The sequence below is a fragment of the Phocoena phocoena genome, chromosome 10 (genome assembly GCF_963924675.1).
Source record: "Phocoena phocoena chromosome 10, mPhoPho1.1, whole genome shotgun sequence".
NCBI lineage: Eukaryota > Metazoa > Chordata > Mammalia > Artiodactyla > Phocoenidae > Phocoena > Phocoena phocoena.
The window spans coordinates 31,816,548-31,839,865 of NC_089228.1; the positions used below are offsets into that span (position 1 = coordinate 31,816,548).

Here is a 23,318-nt window from a genome sequence, read left to right on the forward strand (position 1 = left end):
ATGGACATATCTGCACTGTCCAATAAGGTAGCTACTAGTCACATGCAGCTATTGAGCATTTAAAATGTGGCTAAGTGCAATAGAAGAACTGAATTTTAAATTTTATCTAATTAAAGTGAAATATAAATAGCCACATATGATTACTGACTGTCTTATTGGACAATCCAGCACTAAACTGTTCATTCATTTTACAGGTAAGAAACAGATCCAGAAATGTTAAATGCTGAATTGTTGACGAACTAGATAGGGGCAAAATTGGGATTAGAGTAATGAATCAGAGATGAAGCACTGAAAAATAAATGTAGAGGAAGAATTTTAAAGACTTAATAATGCAATTAATTTGGGGTATCAACAGTTTATAATTATTACCAACATTATTAAAAGTTAATGATAATTCCAAAGGTGGAAGCCAAGGAGATTGAGGGGATACAACGGCTTTAATAATAATGGACAAGATAGGAATTTGACAGGAAGGACACAGTTGATAAATTCAGTTTTTCACATATTTGATTAAAGAGGAATGTTTTAGATTAAGAGAGGCCAAGAGGACATGGCAAGCCCAATGCATAGTCCTTGATTGAATTTTGGTTTGAATCAATCAGTTGAAAAGACATTTGTACAACTGAGAATATTTGAGTATTGGCTGAGTGTTAGATGGTATTAAGGAATTATTGGTAATTTTGTTAGATGTGATAATGTTCTTGTGGTTATATAGAAAAGTCCTTATTTTTAAAGATGAATATTGACATATTTGGATGTGAAATGCCATGATGTTTGTAATGATCTTTAAAATACTTTTAAAAAAGACTAAGTAAATATGGCAAAATGTTAACATAGGTTAAATCTACGAGATGGGTATGTGAGTGTTCATAGTATTCTCTATTTTTTCTATTTCTCTTTTTTTATTAATAAAAAATGTCTTATGACAACTTTATAAAATCAGGAATATTTCATGTAATTTTTTAATAACAAAAGCTGACGTTTGTATAGGATTTTATTTTTTTTCAATATATCATGTAGTTCCCCTCTCCCTTAATTCTATGAGAGGAAAATTATCGCTTTTTATAGATGAAGAGACTGAGAGTCAGAGATATTATATATTTGCTTACATAGTACGTAATTGACAGAACTACACCTAGAATTAAGATTTTTTCTGGCTTCCATTCTAATACTTAATCCATTATATCATAGGAGATACTTAAATAGAATAAATTTTTACCTGAGAAGGTTGAGATTTTTTTAAAATAAACATTTGAAAAATTATTGCCTTCAGCTCTGCCTTATGAGTGGAGAAATCATTCAAATGTCCCCTCAAATGAGTCTCATCTTTGAAGCAATGGACCTTTCCCAGGCCTCAGTAAGTTCATAATTTAATCTAACAGTAGTTTTTGTTTGTTCATTTATTTTGTTTGTTCATTTGTTCACTTTGTCAATAAGTACTTTTTATTGTGTCAGAAAGCGAGTTAGGCACAAGGAATACAAAGATGAATAAGACACAGTGTATGCTCATTTAGGGAGGATGAGAACCATGCTAATAAATATATATATATTCCAGTACAGAGCTACATGTTAAGTGCTCTAAGAATATGGAGGGGGCGAGCACCCAAGAGAGGAATGGGTAGAGGAGGACGACAATGGAAAATGTTTGAGTGTTTGATCTGGTTTTGAGGGGTAAGACTTCTCCACAGAGACTTGTTGGGGCTGGGCATTCCAAATCATGACAAGATAACTTATAGAGACATGGAGCCATGCCATATCTGGGGAACTGTAACTGCAAATGGTTTCATCTAGTGTATATGAATGCTGTAGAGGAAGATAGGAGCCAGATCATGAAGGACCTTATAAGTCATGCAAAGAATTAGTTAATAACTACAAGATTAGTAAAGGAAAACTTGTCTTTTTTCTGTAGCCTGCCACTGTAAGCCGCTGTGGCATGATTTATTTGGAGCCCTCACAGTTGGGATGGGAACCACTTGTGTCTTCTTGGTTGAATTCACTGAAAGGACCTCTACAGGAACCAGATCATCAAGCTCTTCTGAGAGGACTTTTTGACTGGTTAATACAGCCCACTTTAAGTCTTCGTAAGAAAAAATGCAAGGTAACACTATAATTCTCTTATACACTCAAATTTCTTTACTTTCCATTCAGTTTGACTAAGTCTAAAGTCAGAATGGTAGGATAAATAACTAAAATCAGTTTCTCCTTAGACTTGTAGTATCCACTTTTTTAAAAAATTGAAATATTTATTATGACAATCCATGATTCACATGCAGTTGTAAGAAATAATACAGAGAGATCCCACATACACTTCACGTAATGTCTCCCCATGGTAACATTTTGTAAGACTGTATTATAATATCACAACAAGGATATTGACATTGATAATATCTATTGATCTTATCTACATTTCCCTAGTTATACTTCTACTTGGGGTGTGTGTGTGTGTGTGTAAATGCATTTAATTTTTTAATTTTAAAAATAAAAGTTATAATACTTAAAGTGTACATGTTGATTTGATATACATATATGTAGTGAAATGATTACCACAGTCAAGCTAATTAACATATCTCCTCAAATAGTTAACATACTTTTGTGTGTGTGTGATGAGAGCACCTGAAATCTACTCTCTTAGCAAATTTCCAGTACTGGTACATATTGTATCAGGTATTATTAACTAAAGTCATCATGTTGTACATTAGATCTCTAGACTTATTCATCCTGCATAGATGTAACTTTGTACTATTTGCCCAGTATCTCCCCATTTCTCTCACCTCCCCACCACTGGTAACCTGTTTTACTCTCTGCTTCTTTTTATGTGTTCAGCTTTTAGATTTTGCATACAAGTGAGATCATGCAGTTTTTTCCTTTCTATGTCTGGCTTATTTCACTTAGCATAAAGTCCTCAGGTTTTGTTTATGTTGTTGAAAATGGCAGGATTTTCTTTTTTAAGAATGAATATTATTCCATTATATATATACCACAATGTCTTTATCCATTCATCCACCAGGGGACACTTAGGTGTTTCCATATCTAGGCTATTGTGAATAATGCTTCAATGAACATGGGAGCACAGATATCTCTTTGAGGTACTTATTTCATTTCCTTTGGGTGCTGTATCTAGAGGAGGCATTGCTGGATCATATGGTAGTTCTATTTTTAGTTTTTTGAGGATCCTCCACACTGTTTTCCATAATGGCTGGACCAATTTACACTCCCACCACCAGTGCATGAGGGTTCTCTTTTCTCCACATTCTCACCAACACTTATTATCTTTTATCTTTTTGATAATACCCATCCTAACAGGTGTGAGGTGATATTTCATTTTGGTTTCGATTTGCATTTCCTTGATGATTAGTGAGGCTGAGTGGCTTTTCATATATGTGTTGGCCATTTGTATGTTGTCTCTGGAAAAAAATGTCTATTCAGGTCCTATGCCCATTTAAAAAATTGGGTTGTTTGTGTTTTTGCTGTTGAGTTGTATGAGTTCCTTATATATTTAGGATATTAATTCCTTATTATATATATGATTTGCAGATATTTTTCTCCCATTCAGTAGGTTGCCTTTTCATTTTTTGATGGTTTCCTTTGCTGTGCGGAAAAGCTTATTAGTTTGATGTAGTCCCACTTGTTTATTTTTGTATTTTTGCCTGAGCTTTTGATGTCATATCCAAAAAAATCATTGCCAAGCCAATGTCAAGGAACTTCCCCACCCCCACCACCATGTTTTCTTCTAGGAGTTTTATGGTTTCAGGTTTTACATTTAAGTCTAATCCATCTCAAGCTGATTTTTATGTCTAGTGCAAGGTAAGGGTCCCATTTCATTCATTTACATGTGGACATCCAGTTTTTTCAACACCAGTTATTAAGGAGACTATCCTTTCCTCATTGTATATTCTTGGCACCATTGCCAAAGATCAGCTGACCATATATGGTTGGGTTTATTTCTACTCTGTTCCACTGGTTTATATGTCCGTTTTTATGCCTCTACCATTCTGTTTTGTACTAGAGCTTTGTAATATAATTTGAAACCAGGAAGTGTGATGTGTCCAACTTTACTCTTCTCTCTTAAGATTACTTTGGCTATTTGAGGTCTTTTGTGGTTCCATACAAATTTTAGAATTGGTTTTTCTATTTTTGTAAAAAATGTCATTGGAATATTGATAGTGATTGCATTGAATCTGTAGCTCACTTGGGTAGGATGGACATTCTTCCAATCCTTGAGCACAGAATATCTTCCCATTTATTTGTGTCTTCAGTTTCTTTCATTACTGTTTTATAGTTTTCAGTGTACAGATATTCCACATCCTTGGTTAAATTTATTCTTAAGTATTTTATTCCTTTGATGCTATCATAAATGGGATTGTTTTCTTGATTTCCTTTCTAAATAGGTCATTGTTGATGAAAAGAAATGCAACTGATTTTTGTGAGTTGGTTTTGTATCCTGCAGCTTTATTGAATTTATTAGTTCTAAAATGTTGTGTCCCCCTTCCCTCTCATCTCCGTGGAGTCTTTAGGGTTTCTACAAATAGGATTATGTCATCTGCAAAGAGAGATAAATTTACTTCTTCTTTTCTGATTTGCATGTCTTTTGTTTCTTTTTCTTGTCTCATTGTTCTTGTCTCATTGTGCTAGTACTTCTGGCGCTGTATTGAATAAAAGTGGTGAGAGGGGGCATCCTTGCCTTGTACCAGATCTTAGGGGAAAAGCTTTCAGTTTTACCCAATTATGATTTTAACTCTGGGATTTTCATAAGTGGCCTTTATTTTGTTGCAGGGATTTTTGTCATGAATGGATTTTGAACTTTGTCAAATGTTTTTTTCTGAATCTCTTCGGATGATTATGTGGTTTTATGTTTCATTCTGTTAATGTGTTGCATCACATTGATTGATTTGCATATGTTAAACCAACCGAGGATCCCAGGGATAAATCCCACTTGGTTATGGTGTATTCTCTTTTTGATAAGTTGTTGAATTCAGTTTGCTAGTATTTTGTTGGGGATTTTTGCATCTACATTCATCAGAGATACTGACCTATAGTTTTTTGTTTTTTTGTTTTTTTCTTGTGGCGGCTTTCTCTGGCTGCTGGCTTCAGAGAATGAGTTCAGAAGTATTCCCTCTACTTCTACTTTTTGAAGAGTTTGAGAAGGATTTTTATTAATTCTTCTTTGAATGTTCGGTAGAGTTGTGAAGCTGTGAAGTCATCTGGCCCTGGGAGTTTTTGTTGGGAAGTATTTGATTACGACTTCAATCTCCTTATCTGTTATTGGTCTATTCAGGCTTTCTGTTTCTTCTCTATTCAGTTGTGGTAGGTTGTATGTTTCTAGGAATTTATCCATTTCTTCTAGATTATCCAATTTGTTTGCATATAATTGTTCATAATAGTTCCTTATTATTTCTTTTTATTTCTGAGTCATCCATTGCAATGTCTCCTCTTTCATATCTGATTTTATTTATTTGAGTCTTCTCTCTTTTTTCTTGGTTAGTCTAGCTAAGGGTTTGTTTATTTAATATATTTTTTTAAGAAACCAACTCTTAGTTTTGTTGATTTTTTTTCTATTGTTTTTCTAGTCTCTATTTGATTTATTCCTACTCTGATCTTTATTATTGCCTTCCTTCTGCCAACTGTGAAATTAGTTTGCTCTTATTTTTCTAGTTCTTTGAAGTGTAAAATTAGGTTGTTTATTTGAGATCATTTTTCTTTTTTAATGAAAGTGTTCATTGCTATAAACTTCCTCTTAGTACTGCTTTTGGTGTACCTCATAAGTTTTGGTATGTATTGTTTCCATTTTCATTTGTCTCAGGATATTTTTTTGATTTCCTCTTTGACCCAGTGGTTGTACTTATGTTATTTAGTTACCACATATTTGTTAATTTTCTCTCTTTTTTTTTTTTTCTGATTTCTAGTTTTAATCCATTGTGGTCAGAAAAGATACTTGGTATAATTTCAATCTTCTTAAGTTTCTTAAGACTTGTTTTGTGATCTAACATGGGGTCTATCCTAGAGTATTCTTTGTGCACTGGAAAAGCATGTATATTCTTCTGCTCTTGGGTGAAAAGTTGTGTATATATCTGTTAGGTATATTTGGTCTATGGTGTTCAAGTTCACTGTTTCTTTACTGATTTTCTGTCTGGATATTCTATTCCTTATTGAAAATGGGATATTGAAGTCTCCTAATATTATTGTATAGCTATCAGTCTCTCCTTTCATATCAGTTAGTATTTGTTTTATATACTTAGGTGCTCTGATGTTGGGTGCATATGTATTTACAGTTGCTTTATCTTCCTATTCAATTGATCATTTTATCATTATGTAATAATAACCTTCTTTGTCTCTAGAGATAGTTTTTGACTTAAAGTCTACTTCATATTATTTAAGTATAGCCATTTCTGCTTTCCTTTGGTCACAGTTTGCATGGAATATCTTTTTCCATCCCTTCATATTCAGCCTATGTGTGTCCTTAAATCTAAAGTGAGTTTCTTATAGACACCATACAGTTGGATCTTCATTTTTTTTAATCTATTCAGCTGCTCTATATCTTTTTACTGGGGAGTTTAACCTATTTACATTTGAGTTATCTATTGATAGGAAAGAATTTACTATTGCTATTTTAAAAACTATTTTCTGTTTATCTTGTAGTTCTTTTGTCCCTCTTTTCTATCTTGCTGTCTTCCTTTGTGTTTTGTTTTGTTTTGTACTGATAGGATTTGATTCCTCTTTTTCTTTTGTGTAGCTTCTATACGTATTTTCTTTGTTGTTACCAAGGAGCTTACATATATTCTCTTAAAACAGGGTACTTTAAGCTGATAACAACTTAATTCATTTACATGTAAGAACTCTCCACTTTTATCCCTCCTTTCCCCACATTGTAGGCTATTGATGTCACAATTAACATTTATTTATAGTATGTATCCATTAACATAATTTAGTTATAGTTGTTTTTAATACTTTTGTCCTTTAGCTTTTATAGTTGAATTAAAAGTGATTTTACACAGCACCATTATAGCAATATCCACCTTTGGTTTTTATTTTATTTTATTTAGTTAGTTATTTTTGTCTGTGTTGGGTCTTCATTGCTGTTTGCGGGCTTTCTTTAGTTGTGGTGAGTGGGGACTACTCTTCGTTGTGGTGCATGGGCTTCCCATTGCGGTGGCTTCTCTTGTTGCGGAGCACGGGTTCTAGGCACATGGGCTTCAGTAGTTGTGGCACATGGGCTCAGTAGTTGTGGTTTGTGGGCTCTAGAGCACAGGCTCAGTAGTTGTGGCACATGGGCTTAGTTGCTCCGCGGCATGTGGGATCTTCCCAGACCAGGGCTCAAACCCATGTCCCCTGCATTGGCAGGTGGATTCTTTTTTTTTTTTTAAACATCTTTATTGGGGTATAATTGCTTTACAATGGTGTGTTAGTTTCTGCTTTATAACAAAGTGAATCAGCTATACATATACATATGTTCCCATATGTCTTCCCTCTTGCGTCTCCCTCCCTCCCACTCTCCCCATCCCACCCTTCCAGGCTGTCACAAAGCACCGAGCTAATATCCCTGTGCCTTGCGGCTGCTTCCCCCCAGCTATCTACCTTACTACGTTTGTTAGTGTGTATATGTCCATGCCTCTCTCTCGCCCTGTCAAAACTCCCCCTTCCCCCTCCCCATATCCTCAAGTCCGTTCTCCAGTAGGTCTGCGTCTTTATTCCTGTCTTACCCCTAGGTTCTTCATGACATTTTTTTCCCTTAAATTCCATATATATGTGTTAGCATACGGTATTTGTCTTTTTCTTTCTGACTTACTTCACTCTGTCAGGTGGATTCTTAACCACTGCGCCACCAGAGAAGTCCCCACCACGCTGTGGTTTTATATTGCTGAAGTTACATCCAAATAACCCAGAGGTAAAATTTATTCCAGCTATACTCTTTGGATTAAAACTATCGTGACTAAAGATTTAAAAATTCCATATTTTAAAATTATTTTAGGGAATTCCCTGGCAGTCTAGTGGCTAGGACTTGGTGCTTTCACTGCCAGGGCCTGGCTTCAATCCCTGGTCAGGGAACTAAGATTCCACAAGCCAAGTGCCCCCCCGCCCAAAAAATAAGTAAATAATAAAAGGATTTTAAATATATATCTTTAAAAACTCACATATACATATAGTATTTTGTGAGAAAACTTTACATATTGTGTTAGTTTCCTGGGGCTGTTGTAACAAATTACTACACACTTGGTGACTTAAAGCAACAGAAATTTATTCTGTCACAGTTCTGGGGCCAGAAGTCTGAAATCAAGGTGTTGGCCAGAATGTGCTTCCTCTGGTAGCACTAAGAGAGACTCTTTACTTATCTCTTCCAGCTTCTTTTGGCTCCAGCCTTTTTTTGACTTGTGCCTGCATAACTCTAGTCTTTTTCTTCATGTTCACATGGCCTTCTACTCTGTGTGTCTCTCCACACAGAGTATGTGACTTTTATAAGGATTTATGACTTTGAATTTAGGGCCCACCAGATAATCCAGAATGATCTCCTCATCTTGAGACTTTAACTTAATTACATTTTCAAAGACCCTTTTTCCAAATAAGATCACCTTTGTGGCTTCCTGGGATTAGGATGTGGATATATCTTTTTGGGGACCACCACATAATAGAGAAGGGAAAAGAGTATTCAGTAGATTTTCATCCTAAAATACTATTTTGGAGATAGGAAAAATACCCTGCATAAAATAAAAGAAGACAATTTCACTTTATGAAGATTCTGTACAACATCTCATAGAAAAAATATACAAATAATCATTTTTCAGTTTTTAAAATTTTAAAGCTAATACTATACGTGGTAAAAAATACGAAATAGGGGCTTCCCTGGTGGTGCAATGGTTGAGAGTCCGCCTGCCGATGCAGGGGACGTGGGTTCGTGCCCTGGTCCGGGAGGATCCCACGTGCTGCGAAGCGGCTGGGCCCGTGGGCCATGGCCGCTGGGCCTGCACGTCCGGAGGCTGTGCTCCGCAGTGGGAGAGGCCCGCATACCGCAAAAAAATAAATAAACTTCATCTTTCTGATAATGAGTGATAGATTTTCTTTTCATAATTCATTCCCATATTTTCCATAGCCAGTTAGTCCCCAGCATCTATTGATTTTTCCCTCATTGCTAACTTTCATATCTGTCTTCTCTCCATCACAGTTCCTCTGACCACCCCACTTCATCCTGTCATAATAGCTTCAGTTCTGACCTTCATCATTTCCTACCCGAATCAGTACAATAGAGCTACTCTGGTCCAGTCTGCATCCTGCTACCAGAATGAGGATTCCAAAACACAAATTCATTCCATTTACTCCCCTACTTAAAACCCTCCATTGGAACCCTCTTCGTCTTAGCATGACATCCTTAACATAGCCTATAAAGCCTTTCAAGATCTGACCCCTGTCTGCTTCTCAGGTTTTATTTCTTGCCATTCCTCTCTCACACCCTCTTTTCACATCCTACAGAATCCCTTTAATACTCTGTGTCCACTCACATCTCCATGTCTGTATATATGTTGTTTCCCCTGCCTTGAACATTATTCCCTTCTGCACCTGGTTAACTCACACTTTCCTTCCAAATTCATCTCAGCTATTCCTTCATTTGGGAAATCTTCCTTGATTATTCCTCTCCTATTTCCCTCCTTGTCTTCCTACCTGGGTCTGGGCTAATTGTTTATCCCAAGTAATCTAGTAGCCTCCCACTACCTTGGGACTTAACTCTGTCATGTCATTATTATACCATATTATTTTAGTCTATTTAATTTCAATATCACTTCTTTTCAGAGATCATGTGTTTTATTTTCATATCTCCTAGCTTGGTATATAGGTATACTGTGTTTTTGATAAATGTTTGTTGAATAAACAGATGAATAAATGGGTGTTATAAACTTCTTTTCTACTATCTCTAGAGCATTGTTTATTCTCTGACTAGTTTTCATTTCTCAAAGAATTCAGAATAAGAATATGTTTTGCACAACTGTGTAATGTAATATGCTAGACTAAAATATTTGAGAGATTTTTATCATGCCTACAATTTAAATTCCTTAAGTTTAAATTTTATAAAGACCTTAGGAAAACTACATTTTTTAAATGAAATGTTTATTTTCTTTTATTACGTAAATAAGATGAAAGTAAAGTATCTTATTCTTTTCACTTTGAAGGAACTGATTCCTACAAGCGATAGCAATGTAGTTGTATCTCTCACACGCCTCTTTGAAGTACTCCTCTGTAACGTGGTAGAAAACGATCCTACCAGCAAGCACATTCGTGTTTGGATTATGGTTGGTTTTATACTTACTGTGTTTTTTAATTATGGAATAAAATATGCCTCTGGCAAATGATACTTGTGTTGAGAAAGACATTACAAGACCTAGAGCTGTTTTTTGGTGAGCACCAAAAGAATACCTGAAGACATTAAAGTTGCCCTGACCTGGTATTCTGATTTAAAAAACGATTTAGAGAAAGTAAAATATGTCAGAATGAATCAAAACACCCTATTACTTATGAAAGATCATAATTTGATAAACACTTAATAAGGTGACAATATTAAACCAATATGGACTTCAGGTGAATTGATCTTGTCTAAATGTTAAGCTAGAGTGTAGGCTACAACAAACTGGCTATGAAAGACTAGGAGCAGGCATCCAACCAGCTGGGTGGAGCATTGCAGGCAGAATTCATAGAGGATATATGTAGGAAGGAGTCAGTGGTCCAGGTTAGTTAATGTCTAGAGATCATAGAGAATGGCAGAGAATAAGCCTCTCAGGGAGCCAAAGGAAAGAGGTGTTCTGTACTCTTCCCTGGTCTATGCTACTTTCCTATCCACCACCTTATTCTCAAATACCTCGATCTCCTCTTTCAATCTATCTTCTATTCTACTCTGTGGTAATAGCAGTTCCCCTCCCATGGTTTTCCCTTCACTTTGTTGCCACAGAAAATTTTCTCCCAAAATATATTTGAAAGATTTTTCTAACTAGATAAGGCATGTACCTAGAGCAAAATTCAAAAGAGCAAAGTAAGTTTTCCACCCATACCAGCCCCCCAGCCACCCTCAAGGCAACCACTATTACCAGTGCCTCATGTAGCCTGCTAGAGATATTTGATACATATCCTCTTCTATATGTATACATATTTTATACATGTTAGCATACTATACATACTGATTTGCATCTTTTCTCACAATATATTTTGGAGATCTTTCCATATCAGTATTGGGTTACCTTTTTTTTTAAATAGCTACATGTATTCCAGCGTATGTAGCATATTCCAATTAAGCTGACTTCTATTGAAGAACATTTGGGTTGCTTCAGATATTTTGCTACCACAAACAGTGTTGCAGTAAATATTCCTGTACATATATCGTTTTGTCCAGTGGGAATATATTTGAAGATAAACTCCTAAAAGAGAAATTCCTAGGTCATTTGGCATGAGAATTTTAATTTAGATACATAGTGCCAGAGGAATGATTCGTTACGTGACTTAGATGTGCTCCATTCTACTTTATTTGTAAATCTGACCTTTTCCAAGTAGATTAATTAGAACTTAATGTACTATATTTTAGTTAATCTGTTAAAATTTCCTTTTAAATAGTTTAAATTAATTTTTCTTTTTAACCAACAGGCTTGCTTTATATTTTCTTTGATTTGGTCCATTGGAGGAAGTTGTGATACAGATGGTCGCATTGTTTTTGACATTTACATACGATTAGTCATATTGGGAAAAGATGAAAGCAACCCAATACCTGACTCTGTGGGTAAATGGGAATGCCACTTTGATGAAAAAGGCCTAGTCTATGACTACATGTATGAGGTATGATATAAAATGCTTGTTATGATAAGCTGTAAAACACAAAGTCTTAGATCAGCTGTCAAAAGTGGGTTCCCATCCTAGAGTTACTTTGACTCCTGTGGTTAGCATTTTAGTCCCTTCTCTTCAGTTAACTCCTATAACTTGTGGACAGTATAGACAAACTTATTTTGAGAATATTTTATAATTTCAGATTTAAATTAAATCTATTTTCTCCAATTTAAAAAAGAATTCACCAGAAGATTCTTTTAAACAGTAAGCATTTGCATAATTATTTGATTCATGCAAATTTTACTTCACAGAGCCATAAGATCTGGATAGAGACTTATTACAATTTTACCTAAACCTAGAAATACAACTGACTAGCACAGTCAGGACTTGTACCCAGCTCTCCTGATTGCCAGTGCAGAAATCTTTCCCTAAAACCATGTTAACACAGAATTTTAAGAATATGACCAGAAAGAGAGTTTCATCCTCATTAGTCACAGTGGGAAGTGAATAGAATAACCTCTAAAACTAAAAAATCAAGAAGTGATAACACAAGCATATTCTTTAAGAATTGAAGGTAAATATCAAAATATCCAGCTTAAAGAGGCAAAGGTAGTTGCTGTTAGAGAGGAGAAAAGAGTGGGAAACTGCTGTTTTTCCTTAACCTTGTATACTTTTGACTCTAAAATAGTGCATAAATAACTTTGATAAAAATAAAAGCTAAAACCTAAGAAATTAAGAATATGAATTACTGAAGAAACACTCACCCAAACTTGCAAAATTACTGTCACCCAGACACAAACCATATACATATACAACTTGCCAGAAAATATTTAAAGATTCTTAGATGCCAGCCATAGCACTGGAGTCCAAGAGACCTCCCTCTTTGCCAGGTGCTAACTCTTTTGTTGATTGATGGTGAGAGGCCTTAGGATCTCCAGGGAAGGGCAGGACAACTTGGAGAGGAAGGTATCTGTGTGGGGGAGGGTGGATTCCCTAATCAGGATCACTTAGGGTATCAAGACAGCAGCTATTTAGCCCCTGGTTCAGAAGAACTTCAATAATGTAACAATCAGTCCAGCCATTCCAATATGTCCTGGCTGAATATCAGCCTGGATCAATATGCCAAAGAGAATAATTTTAGAGAAACAAATATGAGTTTATTTGATATTTTGTTTCTAGTTAGATTATTGCCCATTTACTTTAAAATATGAAAACATTAAGCCAAAGTCCTGTCAATTGTAACTTCAGCCACATCAGAGTGGCTCTCAGATAAATTCTTGATATATGCACAAGGACATCTTGAAGGCAATCTGGAAAGATTAGAGTGTTAAGAGGACAGGGACTTCCCTGGTGGCACAGTGGTTAAGAATGCACCTGCCAATGTAAGGGACACGGGTTAGATCCCTGGTCTGGGAAGATCCCACAGGCCGCGGAGCAACTAAGCCCATGTGCCACAACTACTGTGCCTGCACTCTAGAGCCCACAAGCCACAACTACTGAGCCTGCGAGCCACAACTACTGAGCCCATGCACCGCAACTATTGAAGCCCGCGTGCCTAGAGCCCATGCTCCACAACAAGAGAAGCCACTGTATTTCACAATAAAAAGGAGGAAAAGGCTGTAAAGTTTTTAAAAGCAAATATGATAACTGTGCTAAAAAGAGCCTTTTAGATAGCAAGTGCATGGTTATAATACTTTAAAATTTATGTTCTCTTATAGTTGAAAAACCGAGGTCGCTGGATCCACTGGAATGAATTAATTAAAAGTACTAATTTAGGAGATAAAAGTGTCAAGATTCAAGATATCATAGTCCCTACAATGGATACAATTAGATATACATTTCTAATGGATTTGAGTATTACCTATGCAAAGTAAGAAACTCTATTATAAGCATGCATTTTAAATATTATAGTACCTTTCTAATAGGATCATAGGATTTTTTAAAATAATTTTTTAAATTTTTATTTAGTTTTGGCTGTGTAGGGTCTTTGTTGCTGCACATGGGCTTTCTCTAGTTGCGGCAAGTGGGGGCTACTCTTTGTTGTGATGTGCGGGCTTCTCATTGCAGTGGCTTCTCTTGTTGCGGAGCACGGGCTCTAGGCGCACGGGCTTCAGTAGTTGTGGCACGCAGGCTCAGTCGCTGTGGCTTGCGGAGTCTAGAGAGCAGGCTCAGTAGTTGTGGTGTACGGGCTTAGTTGCTCCGTGGCAAGTGGGACCTTCCCAGACCAGGGCTCGAACCCGTGTCCCCTGAATTGGCAGGCGGATTCTTAATCACTGTGCCACCAGGGAAGCCCAGGATCATAGGATTTTTGAAGCGAACTTTGAGGTCATCCATTTTCAGATAACTAGGACCCTGAGGGACTAATTGACATTTCCATAGTGACATCTGTTACTAGTGGTAAACCTGAAATCCAGGTTTCCTATTGCCCACTTCAAAGTCTTTACCATCATACTTTGTTGCCTCATAAGCCATCTTTTATTTCTTTTATTTGTAATAGCAGATTAAAAGTCAGTTACAGTGTTACTGTTAAAAAGGTATGCATTCAACTCACAGGTTCATTGTACTCCTGAGGGATCAGACTAACCATGATCCACATTTTCCCATTTGGCATTTTTGAGATCTGTCCTATGCTAGTTCTTCATAACTTAAGATGAGCATAAAAGACTCAGACTTAAATAAGAAAAGCACATCAAAAAAGATGAAAAGCCTAGCACGTACCAACCATAGACATATCCATACCAATTTTCTTAATAACACTTTTATAGTTATTTTTCTTTGAAACACTAGCCATAATTTATCATTAATATTATTTAAACTGGGGCTTCCCTGGTGGTGCAGTGGTTAAGAATCTGCCTGCCAATGCAGGGGACATGGGTTCAAGCCCTGGTCTGGGAAGATCCCATATGCCACGGAGCAACTAAGCCCATGTGCCCCAATTACTGAGCCTGCGCTCTAGAGCCTGTCAGCCACAACTACTGAGCCTGTGGGCCACAAGTACTGAAGCCACGCACCTAGAGCCCATGCTCCACAACAGGAGAAGCCATGGCAATGAGAAACCCACGCACCACAACGAAGAGTAGCCCCCGCTCGCCACACCTAGAGAAAGCCTGCGCACAGCAATGAAGACCCAATGCAGCCAAAAATTTAAAAATAAATAAATAAAATTATTTTAAAAATATTATTTAAACTGGACAAGCTTACATTATATGCATGAATGTCATGGTTTATTTGTTTTTGATGAAGAACCTGTTTCTGCGTGAATTTTGTGACAGTTTTATCCTGTTTATTAAAAAAAAAGAAAAATATCTTATGAGGGAACATTATTTTATCCCTATTTTGTACCCATAGTTGCATTTTTGCATTTAGAGGCTAATAAAAACTTCATTAAGCAAGGAAAGTACTTGTCAATGCTGGGGAATTCCTGGTACAGGAATTCTCTTGTTCCATGAACCATTTGTCAGAATAATGCTTTTGAATGAATAAGTACAAACATAGGATTATAAAGCAAACCACATATTAAAATATATTTATTAAAATATTGAACAAATTTGAGCTATAGTAGTAATAATGTGCTTTTTATTAACACATTAAATAATAAGATCCAGCAGTGAGTCTGATGATGATCATAATTTTGAAGAAACAATGGGCATAAGTGATATTTTTGAGATATCTCTAACAATTGTAATATTTAGTATAATATCTATGATTTCTATTGATGACAAATATTAACAATATTATTGTTGATAATAAAGTACACAGGTACTATATTATAAATTGCTCCATTTTAGTTAAGGGTAGTGAAAGTAAAGGTATAAACTCTATGTCATCTAAGTTCACAAACTCTCAATATTGTCTAAGAATTTCTTCAGTTTGATCCATGGACCTCAAGTTAAGAACAGTGTTTATTTAGTAAAATTATTTTAATAAATAGGTTTCCATAGCATGTTATTCAGACTGGAAAGCGTAGATGAATTCTCAGGCATCACTGTAGTTCTAAATGATCTTTTTTTGTTTATAGTATTAATTTTATGTTTCTACGTCAATGATAATTTTAAAAATTAATATTATCATTATTTGGGTCATATAGATGACTCTTTATACCTGATTACTGCTGCTCAGTTTTAGTGCCAGCCTTTGTGTTTGTCTTTATGTAGCATGTGATGCCAAGTTGTCAATTAAAATGACAGTATTTAATTTTTAATTCAGTATGTCTCAAACTGGGATTCTCCAGGGTTCTGTGAACATAAACTCTTAGGATTTTTTTTTTCCCTTTAAAATTAGTTCAGACCACTCAAAAATGAGAAACCCTGCTTTTGAAACCCTTGGAATAGGGAATTCCTTGGAGTTTGCTTTTAGACAAGTATTTTCAGTTAGTAACACTGACTTGATTCAAAAATGCTGTTAATGGGCATATATAACCGTTACCTTTAGAATTCATTGTTATTTAGTTTCTCACAAAAACTTTGTGCTATTGAGATAACTGCGAAACACTTTCAACCTCTCTTATTGTCATCATCCTATTAGTCTATTCCACACAGCACCCTCTTGCCTGTATCTCTAACTAAAAAGTACAAATACATCACTTTTCTGAGGAGACAAACTTTGACTTTTTTTTTTTTTTCTGAAAAGTTAAGCATGTTACTACTCGTTTTATGAGTGTTTTTGCATATAGCAATGTTACATTTGTTCAAATAATAGTTTGTTACTATTTAAATTTCAGTAAGTAAGCAAAACTGTGTGCCAATTGTTACTTTCACCGGTCTTTTATGAAATTACAATGATAAATTGAAATGTGAGTTTTTGGATGAAGTTGATTTGATTACTATTTAGGTTTTCAACTAAATCCAGCCTCCTCTAATTGAAATGTATTCTGACTTTTTCTCCTTTTGAATGATATGTTCACTGTTTCATTAAGGCCGCTACTTTTTGTGGGTCCGACGGGTACAGGAAAATCAGTGTATGTGAAGAATAAGCTGATGAATCACTTGGAAAAGGACCTGTACTTTCCTTTTTATGTTAATTTCTCCGCACGGACCAGTGCCAATCAGGTTCAGGTTAGTTAAAAGCCAGAAACATGGATCTATAGTTATTAATTTTTTTGCCTTTTTGATTAGCATTTAAAACTGTATTTTAAATGAGTAGCTGTGTAAATCCTCTATGAATTTAAATAAAACTTCAAAATTTCTTTTTGGCATTACAAGTAAGTTTTAAAAATCAGATTTTAAGGACAAAAGTTCAAGAGAGCATTTTTGCATTAATACTGAATTGTTGAGCTTTGTCATCATTTTTTTCAAGCCCAAGAAGCAACAATTGATTTCTTAACTGGAGAAGTAAAGGAGAAGGGAGGGAGGGTGGAAGAGAGAGAGGGAAGGGGAGAGAGAAGGAGACAAGGGGAGAGAGAGAGAGAGAGAGAGAGAAAACTTGTTCTTTCGAGATTCTCCTAGATGGTTCCCTAGGGGTATTTGCTGCCTGCTGAAGTTCTGTCAGTGAAAGATCTTTCAAACCATATACTGTTTATTGTATGACTTTCTGTGACAGGAAACTGTGCATCCCACCCTTTACCCCCAGAGGTACCAAGATGAAAGTACTGCATGAGATCTTTTCTAATCACCATTTTTATCATCCATTCCTAAATTTATATCTGTCCATTCTCTCCTGATCTATGGTGCTCATTTTCATTGTTTTAAGCCAGTAGAATTCCCTAATTTCAAAATACTACAGATTTAGATTAGTGCTTTTAGATATTAAGTTAAAGTTAATAGATATGTTGGGGTATCCAATATAGAAAATATTTTGTGTGTGTGTGTGCATATGTGTGTATACAATATAAATATATAAATAGGTGTAACAATTGGTTACATATAAACATGTAACAATTCTGAGCACATAGAAGGATTTCAATATATGCTCTCTGAATGATGTTGAATATGAAGTTTGGTATAACCCTAAAACGAATAAATATAAATGAATAAACATGCACATAGTGTTGCTTGGCATTATTTCCTTACATAATTAGACTGTTAAATTTCTTTTTTTTTTTTCTGGTGTTAAGTATGGCTTTAAATATACTACTATTTCTTTTTTAAATTTTAGAACATTATTATGGCTAGGCTGGATAAAAGACGCAAAGGAGTTTTTGGACCACCTATGGGAAAGAAGTGCATAATTTTTATAGATGACATGAATATGCCTGCATTGGAGAAATATGGAGCTCAACCTCCTATTGAATTATTACGACAGTTTTTTGACTGTGGGAATTGGTAACTATTTAATTAAAGTCTTAAGTAGCCATGCTGAAGTTATTTCTTGTTCTCTTTTTCTATTTTAATTTCTCACATCAAAATAATACATTTTCTCAAATTACTTATGAAAGAAAATGGTTGCTCAGATTTTCCTATAAAGAAAATTTTAGAAGACTTTTCTATACCTTTTTATACCATGGAAGAATAATCTAGTATTAAATTTTGTCCTTTTTATCTACTACTTTCAATTATTAAATATAATTTACAAATTACATCTTTTACCATCACCCAGCACTGAGAATTTGTGGGTAGTCTCCAACCTAAGTAACCGTAAATCAGCACCCTATGTTTCTACCATTTTAAAATTCTTTATATTATCTATAACTATTTGGGACTACTGTATCCTTGGGATGACTTGGTTTTGACAGCAATTTCATAGATAACTCTTCCATTCCTCCCACCCTATTTTATGATGACATGGTTAGTTTCCAACAAATAAGACATTGTATCTTTTAGTTCAGATTAATAATTCTTCATTTCCTCCTGTTAAAATACTTTCCTAATCCCTAATATGCCATGATTTTTATTTCAAGGCAAGGGTAACCTAACTGTGAAGCTAAGTCATATTTTGGGATTATATTTTTCTTGTTGTTATTGCATGCCCTTGGAATCCTGCCTCCAGGAGATAACCACTGTTAATAGTTTATTCCCTATTCTTCCAAGGTTTTTTTCTATATAAATATATTTTTATTTAAAAAAGACCCATATTACATATAATGTTTTTGCAACTTATTTGCATTTAAATATTTATCGATATTATTTGTCTGTCTCATTCATTTTGTTGCCTTTTAATACTGTTTAGTTTTGTGGATCTTGCTATAATTTACTTAACCAGTCCTTTACTGACAGTTACTAGAGTTGTTGCCAAAAATCAAGTCATATTTTCATACTTTCTATGGTACTTTTAGACTAAGAACTGGCTGTATAGATTTCTTCCATAACCACCCCCCTTTTTTGCAAGAACTTCAATATTAAAGGACTTTATGACCTGTTGGAAATAAGCAGCTTTTCACTTTGAGTGGTTCCAGCTAAACTGCGTCATTTGTATACCCCTTCTGATTAAAACTTCTTTGAAGCTTTGTTATTCCCTAATTGGTCTCTTTTTATATAACAAAATTGTGTATAGGTTCTATTTATACATCCTTTTGTGCTCCGAAGATAAGATTTGAGATGAGAAAAAGAAATCAGGACTTAGCTGTAAGTAGAATAGGTATATAGTTTATTGTTCAAACCAGGATATTTTTGAGAGAAAAAGGGGAGTGTTAATAGTTACTACAGGACAGGCACAAACAACAATTGTCCTAGGCAAAGTGGGACATATTGTCATTTACCTGTAACCATCCACAAAAAAGATTGATCTCTCATCCATACTTCTGGATTTGGAGTGTGAAGAGGCAAAGGAGAGTCAAATTGGAAAGAACTGAAAAAAAGAAAGGCAAGAGCAAGAGGAAGGGACCTTCTAGATACTCAGAATCTGGGCAACAGAATCAGTGTCACTGAAAGGAGAAATAGAGTGCTGCTTTAAAACAAGTTTTCTCTGCAGATTGATGGTTGCCTGAGGTGGGGGATAGGGGGAGCAAAATAGGTGAAGAGGGTCAAAAGGTACAAATTACCAGTTATAAAATGAGTAAGTCAGGGGCTGTAGTGTACATCATAGTGACTATAGTTAATAATACTGTATCGCATATTTGAAAGTAGCTAGGAGGGTGAATCTTGAAAGTTATCACAAGAAAAAAAATTTTGTAACTATGTATGGTGACAAATGTTAACTGGACTTATTGTGGTGATCAATTTACAATTTGGACAAATATCAAATCATTACGGTGTACACGGACACTAATATAATGTTATGTCAGTTATACCTCAATTTAAAAAAAAAGAAATAAAGATTATAGAAATCCTTAAAAAAAAACTTCTCTCTTACTCCAAGCATTATCTAATCTTCTTCCATTTAAAGAAGCTAAAATCAGATTCATTTTCTAAGGAGATCTACTTTTCAATCCATCTTGTTGGCTTTATAACTGATTGTTTTGGAATTTTTATGTGCTTTCAAGGTATGACCTTAAGGACACAAGTAAAATCACGTTGGTTGACATAGGACTGATTGCTGCCATGGGCCTTCCAGGTGGTGGAAGAAATCCAGTCACTCCCCGTTTTATTAGACATTTCAACATCTGCACTATTAATACTTTTAGTGATGAAACCATGGTCCGAATCTTCTCATCAATTGTAGCATTCTACCTTAGGACTCGAGAATTTCCTCCAGAGTACTTTTTAGTTGGGAACCAAATTGTCAATGGGACTATGGAGGTGAGCAAAGAATGCAATAGAGTGTTTTAGTACTACATATATCCTTATTTGATCCTTCCTTTTTGTTTTTTTTTAACTTCTTTTTTCCCTTAGCCATTTTAGTCTTCAGTGTCAGAGAAGCTGTTAGGAAGACTTGAGAACAGGAAGATCATAGGCTTTGAAATTGGGGAATCTAACTGGGTTTGAGTCTTGACTGCTATTTCCTAGCTATCTGGCCTTGAGCAAGTAACTTGACCTTCCAGAAACTTACTTTTTAATCACTAAAATGGGAGATAATACCTATTTCACAAGGTTATTATAAGGAAATCATCCAGAACAAATATCTGCCATACTGTGGGTGTTTCCCTAATTGTTGGGTTCCTACTCTAGTATTTACTAATTTTCCCTTCTCTCTCTTCCCTCCCATTCTTCATGTTGTGTCAAAAAAAAAAAAAAAAGAAACTTAAGAAGCTTATGAATACATTATTTTTGCCAGACCACATAACTTAGGAGTAGCAGTGAAAAAAAAATAGAATACAAAGGTGGGACTAGAAAACAAGATTGCCCATATGGCCAAAGAGCAGCCCTTAACTTATTCAGGGTGTGTTACCTGCTTCTGCTCAGAGGCCAGAGCCAGCCTCATCGCTGATGGTAAAAGGGAAAAAAATGTATTTAAGGTAATTTAAAATTTTAATTTTAAATTTAAGATAATCTCATTGAACTAAGCTTTCTGGAGCCTTGATACAGTGGGGTTCACTTTGGCATCACTGCAACCAGAAGCAAAAAGCTCCCTAGAATCATTCCATCAGTTTCCAAGAGCACTGTATCTTTCTAAAGTTCTTCTGCCCCTGTTCTGGTGGAAAATTGGGTTGTTAAAATAGAGAAACTATGAGCAAAGAGATAGTACGTTATTATAATTTCTGTACTTATACAGAAGAGTTCTTCTATTTATAAAATATGGTAGTTATATTTCAGGCATCTCCTGGAAAGAGAGGGGAGTTGGTTAGGCAAAAGAGGATACAGAAAGGATCCTCTTTTTTTTTGTCTTTGATGTATTGTAGACCTACCATGTGTGGAGATAAGGGGAGATGAATTAGAGAACATATATAAATAAAAAATAATTTCATTTGGATTTTTTTTCAGGCTATATTATAAAAGGTTTAATTTACCTTTCTTAAAGAGGATGTTAAACTTCATTTGGTGAATTCAGCTTGTAGTAAAAATATACTTCATTTTGATATTATAGCCAATTAAGATAGGAGGAGAGGGGAGAGAGAAAACAAGAGAGAGAAGGGAAGGGAGAGAACACGTTGATTTGTTTTGAAGCCAGTGGTGGTCAAAGAAAATTGTTTCATCATCCTCTTCATTTTGAATGCTTCAGAATGAGTTATCTGATTTCACTTTCTACTAAAGTTTTTGTTAACTATTTAATCCCAGGTCATTTGCCTTTAAATGGAACAACCATAATTACTGGGAAATAAAAGCTTTGTCACTTCTTGAGCTTGGATGGAATCAGATAATAATAAGTTCCCTCAACTTTGTAATGCCTGGTTGATTGCTATAAACCAAAAGAAATAGATATGTGCTATATTAGACTCAGTACTATACAATTTTCCAAGTCAATATGATCTGATAGGATAAATAAAATATTTTATATAATATACTGTCTTTTACAGTATATTACATTGTTTTTGGCTTTGTATTATTGACTTTGCTGATTATAAGCATTTTATTTTTGCTTTGTTGCTTTATTCATATTCAGATATATAAACAATCCATGGAAAATCTTTTGCCCACTCCCACAAAATCTCATTACACTTTCAACTTGCGGGATTTTTCACGTGTCATCCGGGGCTGCTTGCTCATTGAAAGAGATGCCGTGCAGAGCAAGCACACTATGATCCGTCTGTTTGTGCATGAGGTTCTCCGAGTGTTTTATGATCGTCTCATTAATGATAATGACCGATTCTGGCTGTTTACTTTAACCAAAAATGTTATAAGAGACCATTTTAAAGAATCATTTGATAGTATCTTTTCACATTTGAGGAAAGGGAATGCACCAGTGAGTATATTTAGTGATTAAAAATATATTAAGTTAAAACAATCCAATAGCATGAATTATTACAATCAACTTATCTTTGAAAGAATACTATTCTTTCTTTTTTTTTTTAACATCTTTATTGGAGTATAATTGCTTTACGATGGTTTGTTAGTTTCTGCTTTATAACAAACTATTATTTCTTAATGATCATATTCTTTTAACTTTCCTCATAGATAGGTATTTATATTGAGAAGATTTGCTTTCAGAGGAATTATGTGTATAACATAGAAGTTATATGATAGGGATTGAATGATATAATAGATATAAGGTTCTTAACATGGTGACCATCCCTTAGTAATGACTCACAAAATGGGAGTGGCTTTTCCTGCCCCTGGGGGCAAAAAGCTTATATGATAGAAAAAACTGTTTTCTTTTTACTTCCTAAGGATAAAATATAATTTCAGGTGTTAATTTTACAAGTATATTATTTACTATCCTAATATTTAAAAGAATTATCTAATTGATAATCATCCCATAACATAGATAAAACAAAATTTTGTGGAATGTTTTCTTAAATTTATTTTAGAAAAAAATTTTAAACTTTCTTAAATTTATTTCAGAAAAATTTTTGTTTTAAAATTATTTTAGAAAAAATTTTAAATTTTAATATAATTTGTTGATTTCCATTTTATAGGTAACTGAAGAGGACTTAAGAAATCTCATGTTTGGTGACTATATGAATCCTGACCTTGAAGGAGATGACAGAGTTTATATTGAAATTCCAAATATTCATGATTTTAGTGACATCGTGGAGCAATGCTTAGATGAGTATAATCAAACTCACAAAACGAGAATGAATCTTGTCATTTTTAGGTACCTATATTTGGTATTGATGA

General features: G+C 34.7%; 1 protein-coding gene across 1 annotated transcript in view; it reads left to right on the forward strand.

Moving 5' to 3' along the window:
• Window positions 1–23,318, forward strand: part of DNAH12 (dynein axonemal heavy chain 12) — a 215,940-nt gene that overhangs the window by 119,348 nt on the left and 73,274 nt on the right. The window contains exons 32-41 of the mRNA XM_065885861.1: window positions 1,274–1,357; window positions 1,910–2,098; window positions 10,155–10,274; window positions 11,614–11,802; window positions 13,509–13,660; window positions 16,706–16,844; window positions 17,884–18,050; window positions 20,147–20,402; window positions 22,144–22,443; window positions 23,117–23,295. Of these exons, the coding sequence (XP_065741933.1) occupies window positions 1,274–1,357; window positions 1,910–2,098; window positions 10,155–10,274; window positions 11,614–11,802; window positions 13,509–13,660; window positions 16,706–16,844; window positions 17,884–18,050; window positions 20,147–20,402; window positions 22,144–22,443; window positions 23,117–23,295 (1,775 nt within the window). The remainder of the gene's footprint in view (window positions 1–1,273; window positions 1,358–1,909; window positions 2,099–10,154; window positions 10,275–11,613; window positions 11,803–13,508; window positions 13,661–16,705; window positions 16,845–17,883; window positions 18,051–20,146; window positions 20,403–22,143; window positions 22,444–23,116; window positions 23,296–23,318) is intronic.